Source organism: Somniosus microcephalus, chromosome 8 (assembly GCF_052327205.1).
Source record: "Somniosus microcephalus isolate GS21.2 chromosome 8, FLI_Smic_1.0, whole genome shotgun sequence".
NCBI lineage: Eukaryota > Metazoa > Chordata > Chondrichthyes > Squaliformes > Somniosidae > Somniosus > Somniosus microcephalus.
Window position 1 is genome coordinate 6628784 of NC_140994.1, and position 12515 is coordinate 6641298.

The 12515-nt window shown below is 59.2% G+C and overlaps 1 protein-coding gene across 1 annotated transcript in view; it reads left to right on the forward strand.

The window, feature by feature from the left end:
• The window catches only part of slc2a15a (solute carrier family 2 member 15a), a 178183-nt gene that overhangs the window by 128817 nt on the left and 36851 nt on the right, over positions 1 to 12515 (forward strand). Inside the window, exons 7-8 of the mRNA XM_085994156.1 lie at positions 908 to 1101; positions 3752 to 3862. Coding sequence (XP_085850282.1) covers positions 908 to 1101; positions 3752 to 3862 — 305 coding nt within the window. The remainder of the gene's footprint in view (positions 1 to 907; positions 1102 to 3751; positions 3863 to 12515) is intronic.

Here is a 12515-nt window from a genome sequence, read left to right on the forward strand (position 1 = left end):
AAGTGGAGGCGGGACGTATTGGGGTCATAGGTGAAGTGGAGGCGGGTCATATTGGGGTCAGAGGTGAAGTGGAGGCAGGTCGTATTGGGGTCATAGGTGAAGTGGAGGCGGGTCGTATTGGGGTCATAGGTGAAGTGGAGCCGGGTCGTATTGGGATCAGAGGTGAAGTGGAGGTGCGTCGTATTGGGGTCATAGGTGAAGTGGAGGCGGGTCGTATTGGGGTCATAGGTGAAGTGGAGCCGGGTCGTATTGGGGTCATAGGTGAAGTGGAGGCGGGTCGTATTGGGGTCATAGGTGAAGTGGAGGCGGGTCGTATTGGGGTCATAGGTGAAGTGGAGGCGGGTCGTATTGGGGGCATAGGTGAAGTGGAGGCGGGTCGTATTGGGGTCATAGGTGAAGTGGAGGCGGGTCGTGTTGGGGTCATAGGTGAAGTGGAGGCGGGTCGTATTGGGGTCATAGGTGAAGTGGAGGCGGGTCGTGTTGGGGTCATAGGTGAAGTGGAGGCGGGTCGTATTGGGGTCATAGGTGAAGTGGAGGCGGGTCGTGTTGGGGTCAGAGGTGAAGTGGAGGCGGGTCGTATTGGGGTCATAGGTGAAGTGGAGGCGGGTCTTTTTGGGTCATAGGTGAAGTGGAGGCGGGTCGTATTGGGGTCATAGGTGAAGTGGAGGCGGGTCATATTGGGGTCAGAGGTGAAGTGGAGGCGGGTCGTGTTGGGGGAATCATTGCGCAAATGTCGCCGATAAACGGCGGCGACGAACTTGCTCGTGTTTTGGATGCTGAGAAAATTGAACTGGCCGCAGAGGGTTGAAGGAATGGGTCACGTGCCGCCCAGGGGAGGAAGTCAGCTGACGTGTTGAATGGTCACAGGGTTTCTCAGTGTTGTCATTCCCTCCCCGCCATTCTCCAGCCCTGACGTGGTATCGGAATAAGTACAACAGCAACGTCCAGGCAGAGATCGAGGAGATGCAGGAGGAACAGCGATCCTTGGCCTCCTTGGAAACCATCTCGGTTTACCAGCTGATAGCCGATCGCTCGGTCCGGTGGCAGCTCACCTCCATTGTTGTGGTCAACATTGGGATGCAGCTGTCTGGGATAGACGCGGTAAGTGGGGATGGGAAGGGGAGCGATGGTGGTATTATCGATGAGCGGAGAGGCTAAAAGAAAGAAAGACTTGCATTTCTATAGCGCCTTTCACAACCTCAGGATGACCCAAAGCACTTTACAGCCAATGAAGTACTTTGTGAAGTGTAGTCACTGTTGTAATGTAGGAAACACAGCAGCCAAATTGCGCACAGCAAGCTCCCACAAACGGCAATGTGATAAAGACCAGATCATCTGTTTAAGTGATGTTGGTTGAGGGATAAATATAGGCTAAATATAGAAAGTTCAGAGGAGAAGTGAAAAAGAAAATAAGAGGGGCACAGAGAGTATGAGAATAGAATGGCAGCCAACATAAAAGGGAATCCGAAAGTCTTCTATAGGCATATAAATAGTAAAAGGTTAGTAAGAGGAGGGGTGGGGCCGATTAGGGACCATAAAGGAGACCTACGCATGGAGGCAGAGGGTATGACTGAGGGACTAAATGAGAACTTTGCATCTGTCTTCACCAAGGAAGAAGATGCTGCCATAGACATAGTAAAGGAGGCGGTAGAGGAGATACTGGATGGGATAAGAATTGATAAAGAGGTGGTATTAGAAAGGCTGGCTGTACTTAAAGTAGATAAGTCATCAGGAGCGGATGGGATGCATCCGAGGATGCTGAGGGAATTGAGGGGGGAAATCGCGGAGGTACTGGCCATAATATTCCAAACCTCCTTAGATACGGGGGTGGTGCCAGAGGACTGGAGAATTGCAAATGTTACACCCTTGTTCAAAAAAGGGTGTAAAGATAAACCCAGCAACTACAGGCCAGTCAGTTTGACCTCGGTAGTGGGGAAGCTTTTAGAAACAGTAATCCGGGACAAAATTAACAGTCACTTGGACAAGTGTGGATTAATTAAGGAAAGCCAGCACGGATTTGTTAAAGGCAAATTGTGTTTAACTAACCTGATTAAGTTTGTTGATGAGGTAACAGAGAGGGTTGATGAGGGTAATGCGGTTGACGTGGTGTACATGGATTTCCAAAAGGCGTTTGATAAAGTGCCACATAATAGGCTTGCCAGCAAAGTTGAAGCCCATGGAATAAAAGGGACAGTGGCAGCATGGATACAGAATTGGGTAAGTGACAGGAAACAGAGAGTAGTGGTGAACGAAATAACAACAGAAAATGCTGGAAAAACTCAGCAGGTCAGGCAACATCCGTGGAGAGAAATTTGAGTTGACGTTTCGGGTCGAATGGTTGTTTTTTGGATTGGAGGAAGGTATACAGTGGTGTTCCCCAGGGGTCAGTACTAGGACCACTGCTTTTCCTGATATATATTAATGACTTGGACTTGGGTGTACAGGACACAATTTCAAAATTTGCAGATGATATAAAACTTGGAAGTATAGTGAACCGTGAGGAGGCGAGTGATGGACTTCAAGAGGACATACACAGGCTGGTGAAATGGGCAGACACGTGACAGATGAAATTTAACGCAGAAAAGTGTGAAGTGATACATTTTGTTAGAAAGAATGACGAGAGGCAATATAAACTAAAGGGTCCAATCCTAAAGGGGGTGCATGAACAGCGAGACTGGGGGTATGTGTGCATAAATCGTTGAAGGTGGCAGGGCAGGTGGAGAAAGCATTAAAAAAGCTTACGGGATCCTGGGCTTCATAAATAGAGGCCGAGAGTACAAAAGCGTGTAAATTATGATGAACCTTTATAAAACACTGGTTTGGCCTCAACTGGAGTATTGTGTCCAATTCTGGGCACCGCACTTTAGGAAGGATGTGAAGGCCTTAGAGAGGGTGCAGAAAAGATTTACGAGAATGATTCCAGGAATGAGGGACTTCAGTTACGTGGATAGACTGGAGAAGCTGGGGTTGTTCTCCTTGGAGCAGAGAAGGTTGAGAGGAGATTTGATGGAGGTGTTCAAAATCATGAGGGGTCTAGGCAGAGTAGAGAGAGAAACTGTTCCCATTGGCGGAAGGGTCGAGAACCAGAGGACACAGATTTAAAGTGATTGGCAGAAGAACCAAAGGTGACATGAGGAAAAACGTTTTTACTCAGCGAGTGGTTAGGATCTGGAATGCGCTGCCTGAAAGGGTGGTGGAGGCAGACTCAATTACAGCTTTCAAAAGAGAGTTGGATAAGTACCTGAAAGGAAAAGATTTGCAGGGCTCCGGGGAAAGGGACTGGCTGAGGTGCTCTTGCAGAGAGCCGGCACGGGCTCGACGGGCCGAATGGCCTCCTTCTGTGCTGTAACCATTCTATGATGAATATTGGCCCCAGGACACTGGGGAGAACTCCCCCTGCACTTCTTTGAAATAGTGCTGTGGGATCTTTGACATCCAGCTAAGAGGGCAGACGGGGCCTCAGTTTACCATCTCGTCTGAAACACGGCACCTCCGACAGTACAGCACTCCCTCAGTGCTGCACTGGGAGTGTCGGTCTAGATTTTGTGCTCCAGTCTCTGGAGTGGGACTATGAACCCACAACCTTCATGGCTCAGAGGCGAGAGTGCTGCCCACTGAGCCACGACCGACACTAACTATTGATGAACTCCATCAGACTGGGAAGCTGTGATGGTTCCCTCAGAGAAAAGTTTCTTCCAAAGATCTATTTTACGAACAGTCCCAGGTACAGACAGATCTGTTTGCCTTTCAGATCTGGTTCTACACAAACAGGATATTTGAAAATTCTGGAATTCCGGGACCGTACATCCAGTACACCACAGTGGGGACTGGGGCTATCGAGGTTGTCGCAGGGCTGATTGGGGTAAGTTACAGATTATGTCCTCCACCACCGAGGGACTTGAGACCAAGATTTGGCAGCGAGCCAAAGAAGGAGACTAAGTACAGACGCAAACTACTGGGGAAGCTGGAAATCTGAAATAAAAGGATAAAATGCTGGAAATGCTCAGCCGGTCAAGCAGCAGCAGTGAAGAGAGAAACAGAGTTAAAGGGGGGAATTTTAACCCCCAAAAATGGGTGGGTTTGGTTCGGGGGGTGGGGGGGGGGGGGGGGGGAGTGAAAAAAACCTCAAAAATCTCAAACATGAACCCAACCCATCTCGCATGAACCCAACCCATCTCGGACCCTCCCACTTCCGGTCTTAACAGAGGAGGTACGCAGGGCGGACTAATGTGCTCGCAGGCGGCGGGTTGGTCATTTAAATATTTTAATGAGGCTGCGTGCCTCCATTTTAATAGTGATTCTATTTTTAACCACAGTTGGACAGGTTTCCCAGACCTCGGGAAACCCGGCAGGTGGAAGAAAGAAAGGAAGGAAGACTTGCATTTATATAGCGCCTTTCACGACCACCGGACGTCTCAAAGCGTTTTACAGCCAATGAAGTACTTTTTGAAGTGTGGTCACTGTTGTAATGGAAACACAGCAGCCAATTTGCGCACAGCAAGCTCCCACAAACAGCAATGTGATAATGACCAGATCATCTGTTTTAGTGATGTTGGTTGAGGGATAAATATTGGCCCCAGGACACCGGGGAGAACTCCCCCCCTGCTCTTCTTCAAATAGTGCCATGGGATCTTTTACGTCCACCTGAGAGGGCAGATGGGGCCTCGGTTTAACATCACATCTGAAAGATGGCACCTCCGACAGTGCAGCACTCCCTCAGCAGGGGGGGCATAAAGGGCTGAATCCATGAGGTAAGTGCCTTTATAGCACTGCTTGTGGGCCAGGAGGAGCAGGAATGTTTCGTCCAGGTCCAACAAGCTACCCAGTAAAGCCCCCACTCCCCCCGCACGATCTGTCTGCCCCCCGCCAACAGACACCCCGACCACCATCGCCCCCCGACCACCATCCCCCCCGACCACCATCTCCCCCCGACCACCATCGCCCCCGACCACCATCGCCCCCCGACCACCATCTCCCCCCGACCACCATCTCCGCCCGACCACCATCGCCCCCCGACCACCATCACCCCCCGACCACCATCTCCCCCCGACCACCATCTCCGCCCGACCACCATCTCCCCCCGACCACCATCTCCCCCCGACCACCATCTCCACCCGACCACCATCCCCCCCGACCACCATCTCCCCGACCACCATCTCCCCCCGACCACCATCTCCCCCGACCACCATCTCCGCCCGACCACCATCTCCGCCCGACCACCATCTCCCCCCGACCACCATCTCCCCCCGACCACCATCTCCACCCGACCACCATCCCCCCCCGACCACCATCTCCCCCGACCACCATCTCCCCCGACCACCATCTCCCCCGACCACCATCTCCACCCGACCACCATCCCCCCCCGACCACCATCTCCCCCGACCACCATCTCCCCCGACCACCATCTCCCCCCGACCACCATCCCCCCCCGACCACCATCTCCCCCGACCACCATCTCCCCCGACCACCATCACCCCCCGACCACCATCTCCCCCCGACCACCATCTCCGCCCGACCACCATCTCCCCCCGACCACCATCGCCCCCGACCACCATCTCCCCCCGACCACCATCGCCCCCGACCACCATCTCCGCCCGACCACCATCGCCCCCCGACCACCAGCTCCCCCCGACCACCATCGCCCCCGACCACCATCTCCCCCCGACCACCAGCTCCCCCCGACCACCATCTCCCCCCGACCACCATCACCCCCCGACCACCATCCCCCCCGACCACCATCTCCGCCCGACCACCATCTCCGCCCGACCACCATCTCCGCCCGACCACCATCTCCGCCCGACCACCATCGCCCCCGACCACCATCTCCGCCCGACCACCATCACCCCCCGACCACCATCTCCGCCCGACCACCATCGCCCCCGACCACCATCTCCGCCCGACCACCATCTCCCCCCGACCACCATCTCCGCCCGACCACCATCGCCCCCGACCACCATCTCCGCCCGACCACCATCACCCCCCGACCACCATCTCCGCCCGACCACCATCTCCGCCCGACCACCATCTCCGCCCGACCACCATCTCCGCCCGACCACCATCCCCCCCGACCACCATTCCCCCCGACCACCATCTCCCCCCGACCACCATCTCCGCCCGACCACCATCACCCCCCGACCACCATCTCCGCCCGACCACCATCTCCGCCCGACCACCATCTCCGCCCGACCACCATCTCCGCCCGACCACCATCTCCGCCCGACCACCATCCCCCCCGACCACCATTCCCCCCGACCACCATCTCCGCCCGACCACCATTCCCCCCGACCACCATCTCCCCCCGACCACCATCACCCCCCGACCACCATCACCCCCCGACCACCATCTCCCCCCGACCACCATCGACCACCATTCTCCCCCCGACCCAACTATCTCCCCCCGACCACCATCTCCCCCGACCACCATCTCCCCCCGACCACCATCTCCCCCCCGACCACCATCTCCGCCCGACCACCATCTCCGCCCACCCCGACCACCATCTCCCCCCGACCACTATCTCCCCCCCGACCACCATCACCCCCCGACCACCATCTCCGCCCGACCACCATCTCCCCCCCGACCACCATCTCCCCCCGACCACCATCTCCCCCCCGACCACCATCTCCCCCCGACCACTATCTCCCCCCGACCACCATCACCCCCCGACCACCATCTCCGCCCGACCACCATCACCCCCCGACCACCATCTCCCCCCGACCACTATCTCCCCCCCGACCACCATCTCCCCCCGACCACTATCTCCCCCCCCGACCACCATCACCCCCCGACCACCATCTCCGCCCGACCACCATCTCCCCCCGACCACCATCTCCCCCCGACCACCATCTCCCCCGACCCCCTCCCCCGACCACCATCTCCCCCCGACCACCATCTCCCCCCGACCACCATCTCCCCCCGACCACCATCTCCCCCCGACCACCATCTCCCCCCGACCACCATCTCCCCCCGACCACCATCTCCCCCCGACCACCATCTCCCCCCGACCACCATCTCCCCCCGACCACCATCTCCCCCCGACCACCATCTCCCCCCGACCACAATCTCCCCCCGACCACCATCTCCCCCCGACCACCATCTCCCCCCGACCACCATCTCCCCCCGACCACAATCTCCCCCCGACCACCATCTCCCCCCGACCACCATCTCCCCCCGACCACAATCTCCCCCCGACCACCATCTCCCCCCGACCACCATCTCCCCCCGACCACCATCTCCCCCCGACCACCATCTCCCCCCGACCACCATCTCCCCCCGACCACCATCTCCCCCGACCACCATCTCCACCCGACCACCATCTCCCCCCGACCACCATCTCCCCCCCGACCACCATCTCCCCCGACCACCATCTCCCCCCGCCACCATCTCCCCCCCGACCACCATCTCCCCCCGACCACCATCTCCACCCGACCACCATCTCCCCCCGACCACCATCTCCACCCGACCACCATCCCCCCCGACCACCATCTCCACCCGACCACCATCTCCCCCCGACCACCATCTCCCCCCGACCACCATCTCCCCCCGACCACTATCTCCCCCCGACCACCATCCCCCCCGACCACCATCTCCCCCCGACCACCATCCCCCCCGACCACCATCTCCACCCGACCACCATCTCCCCCCGACCACCATCTCCCCCGACCACCATCTCCCCCCGACCACCATCTCCCCCCGACCACAATCTCCCCCCGACCACCATCTCCCCCCGACCACCATCTCCCCCCGACCACTATCTCCCCCCGACCACCATCCCCCCCGACCACTATCTCCCCCCGACCACCATCTCCCCCCGACCACTATCTCCCCCCGACCACCATCTCCCCCCGACCACTATCTCCCCCCGACCACCATCCCCCCCGACCACCATCTCCCCCCGACCACCATCCCCCCCGACCACCATCTCCCCCCGACCACCATCTCCCCCCGACCACCATCTCCACCCGACCACCATCTCCCCCCGACCACCATCCCCCCCGACCACCATCTCCCCCCGACCACCATCTCCCCCCGACCACCATCTCCCCCCGACCACCATCTCCCCCCGACCACCATCTCCCCCTGACCACAATCTCCCCCGACCACCATCCCCCCCGACCACCATCCCCCCCGACTACCATCTCCCCCCCGACCACCATCTCCCCCCGACCACCATCTCCCCCGACCACCATCACCCCCCGACCACCATCTCCCCCCCCCGACCACCATCTCCCCCCGACCACCATCTCCCCCCCCCCGACCACCATCTCCCCCCGACCACCATCTCCCCCGACCACCATCTCCCCCCCCGACCACCATCTCCCCCCGACCACCATCTCCCCCCGACCACCATCTCCCCCCCCCGACCACCATCTCCCCCCCCCGACCACCATCTCCCCCCCGACCACCATCTCCCCCCCCCGACCACCATCACCCCCCGACCACCATCTCCCCCCGACCACCATCTCCCCCCGACCACCATCTCCCCCCGACCACCATCTCCCCCGACCACCATCCCCCCCGACCACCATCCCCCCCGACCACCATCCCCCCCGACCACCATCTCCGCCCGACCACCATCTCCGCCCGACCACCATCCCCCCCGACCACCATCTCCCCCCGACCACAATCTCCCCCCGACCACCATCTCCCCCCGACCACCATCTCCCCCCGACCACCATCTCCCCCCGACCACCATCTCCACCCGACCACCATCTCCCCCCGACCACCATCCCCCCCGACCACCATCTCCCCCCGACCACCATCCCCCCCGACCACCATCTCCCCCCGACCACCATCTCCCCCCGACCACCATCTCCCCCCGACCACCATCTCCCCCGACCACCATCTCCACCCGACCACCATCTCCCCCCGACCACCATCCCCCCCGACCACCATCTCCACCCGACCACCATCTCCCCCCGACCACCATCTCCCCCCGACCACCATCCCCCCCGACCACCATCCCCCCCGACCACCATCTCCACCCGACCACCATCACCCCCCGACCACCATCCCCCCCGACCACCATCTCCACCCGACCACCATCTCCCCCCGACCACCATCCCCCCCGACCACTATCTCCCCCCGACCACCATCTCCGCCCGACCACCATCCCCCCCGACCACCATTCCCCCCGACCACCATCTCCCCCCGACCACCATCTCCCCCGACCACCATCTCCCCCCGACCACCATTCCCCCCGACCACCATCTCCCCCCGACCACCATCTCCCCCCGACCACCATCTCCCCCCGACCACCATCTCCCCCCGACCACCATCTCCCCCCCGACCACCATCTCCGCCCGACCACCATCTCCCCCCGACCACCATCTCCCCCCGACCACAATCTCCCCCCGACCACCAACTCCCCCCGACCACCATCTCCCCCCGATCACCAACTCCCCCCGACCACCATCTCCCGCCGACCACCATCTCCCCCCGACCACCATCTCCCCCCGACCACCATCTCCCCCCGACCACCATCTCCCCCCGACCACCATCTCCCCCCCGACCACCATCTCCGCCCGACCACCATCTCCCCCCGACCACCATCTCCCCCCGACCACCAACTCCCCCCGACCACCATCTCCCCCCGATCTCTCCCCCCGATCACCATCTCCCCCCGACCACCATCTCCCCCCGACCACCATCTCCCCCCGACCACCATCTCCCCCCGACCACCAACCCCCCGACCACCATCTCCCCCCGACCACCATCACCCCCCGACCACCATCTCCCCCCGACCACCATCTCCCCCCGACCACCATCTCCCCCCGATCACCATCTCCCCCCGACCACCATCTCCCCCCGACCACCATTCCCCCCGACCACTATCTCCCCCCGACCACCATCTCCCCCCGACCACCATCTCCCCCCCGCCGACCACCATCCCCCCCCCGACCACCATCTCCCCCCGACCACCATCTCCCCCTGATCACCATCTCCCCCCGACCACTATCTCCCCCCGACCACCATCCCCCCCCCGACCACCATCTCCCCCCGACCACCATCTCCCCCCGACCACCATCTCCCCCCCCCGACCACCATCTCCCCCCGACCACCATCTCCCCCCGACCACCATCTCCCCCCCCGACCACCATCTCCCCCCCCGACCACCATCTCCCCCCGACCACCATCTCCCCCCGACCACTATCTCCCCCCGACCACCATCTCCCCCCCCCGACCACTATCTCCCCCCGACCACCATCTCCCCCCCCCGACCACCATCTCCCCCCGACCACCATCTCCCCCCCCGACCACCATCTCCCCCCGACCACCATCTCCCCCCGACCACTATCTCCCCCCGACCACCATCTCCCCCCCCCGACCACCATCTCCCCCCCCCGACCACTATCTCCCCCCGACCACCATCTCCCCCCCCCGACCACTATCTCCCCCCGACCACTATCTCCCCCCCCGACCACCATCTCCCCCCGACCACCATCTCCCCCCGACCACCATCTCCCCCCGACCACCATCTCCCCCCGACCACATCCCGCCTGATCACCATCTCCCCCCGACCACCATCCCCCCCGACCCCCCCGACCACCATCTCCCCCCCTCCCCCCCACGATCTCTCCCACCCCTCCACTGGACCTACCAGCCTTGTGCTGTAGGATTTCCCACCCGAGAGGCCGACAGCGCTTCAGTCAGTCAGGCTGGCTGGGGGCGGGAAACCTACAGGAAAACATTTAAAGAGGTATAAACAGCCGGATGTTCGGTAAACCCATACTACCCGGTTTCCCAACCTCTAAACAGCCCCCCACCCCCGGCACGGAACGCCCCTCCGAGCTAAAATCCCGGCAATGTTTCAGATCGATGACATTAAGGTTCTGACGGATGGTCATCGACCTGAAACATTGACTCTGTTTCTCTCTGCACAGCTGCTGCCTGACCCGCTGAGTGTTTCCAGCATTTCCTGTTTTTATTTAAGGCGACATTGGGACAGGTGACCAAAAGTTTGGTCAAAGAGGTCGGTTTTAAAGGAGGAGAGAGGCGGAGAGGTTTAGGGAGGGAATTGCAGAGCTCGGGGCCCAGGCAGCTGAAGGCACGGCCACCAATGGTGGAGCGATGGACGTGGGGGATGGACACGAGGCCAGAATTGGAGGAGCGCGGAGATCTCAGAGGGTTGTGGGGCTGGAGGAGGTTACAGAGAGAGGGAGGGGCGAGGCCGTGGAGAGATTTGAAACCAAGGATGAGAATTTTATGATTGAGGTATTGATGGAGGGTTGTCAGGCTCGAGGAGATGTCAGAGATGGGTGGAATTATCAGTTGCCTGGTTTGGAGATGCTTAAAGGCGTCGATTGGTTTCCCAGCTGACAAAAACAATTCCGATAGTTTCACCCACTCTCTAAACATCCACTTGAGAAATGGTCGGGGTTATGAGGCACCGCTGGTCGCCCTGTGAGTGCAGCTGGTCAGAGCTGTGAGCGCTGAGATTGGGTTAACATTCTGGACCTTTGCCCCACTACCTGTGGGAGCCGGGGACAGATCGGGCGCTGTGTTACCCAGCGAGAGCCCTGCTCACACTGCCACCTCCTGACTTGTCGATCTGGTGCAGCCCGTGGCAATACCAAAACAAGCCTGCCGGAGGCGCTGAGACTCTTCTCTTTCTCCCTCTCTCTCTCTCTCGTTTCCTCTCTATTTCTCTCTCATTCTCTTTTTCTGCCTCTCACTATTTCTCTTTCTCTCCTTTTTCTCCATCTTTTTCCCTCTCTCTTTTTCTCCCTCTCTTTCTCCCTCTCCTTTTTCTCCCTCTCTTTTTTTCCCTCTCTCTTCTTTCTCTCACTTTTTCTCTCTTTCTCCCGCTCTCTTTTTCTCGCTCTCTCTATTTCTCCCTCTCTCTTTTCTCTTTTTCTCCTTTTTCTCTCTCTTGCTTTCTCGCTCTCCTCTAATTTTTTCTCTCTTCCCCCCTCTCTCTCACTCTCTCTCCCTCCCTCTCTCTGTCTCTCTCCTTCCTCCCCACCCCACGATCTTTCTCTCCAGTTTCTCAGTTGGATTATTTCTTCTTGCTCCACAATAAGCCCACGAAGGATGTGCAGCAACTAATGTGCGAGGAGAGGATTCTGTGTCTCCCTGATCATTACTTCTCCTAACAGCAGAATTTATTCAGCGAGCTGCTCTCCACTATTTTAAGTGGAGCCTGACCCACGCTATATAACACTGAATAAGATTTTTGACAATTAAGGAGACTAATGCTGGTGTTTTTGATCCCAGGGGTGAAATATCTTGGTGCATTTTTCCTTTAATAAACAGAACATGGTGTAGATTTGGGAATGAATCCTCTCTCACAGAACGAGCTCTGACTCCAGCCCTGATGAGCTGGCAGTTATAAGACCCTTCCTAGCAGCACACGAGAACTTTAACCCCAACCACACACAGTTACTCAAGGAAACTCACAGTGCTGTCATCGATATTGGCCCTGGGTGATGGAGCCAATATTACCCAGTGGAGCTGGAAGGATGGGTTATAAAATTACAGCCATTTGTTAAACTGTCCTTCCCTCGTTTGCCTTCACC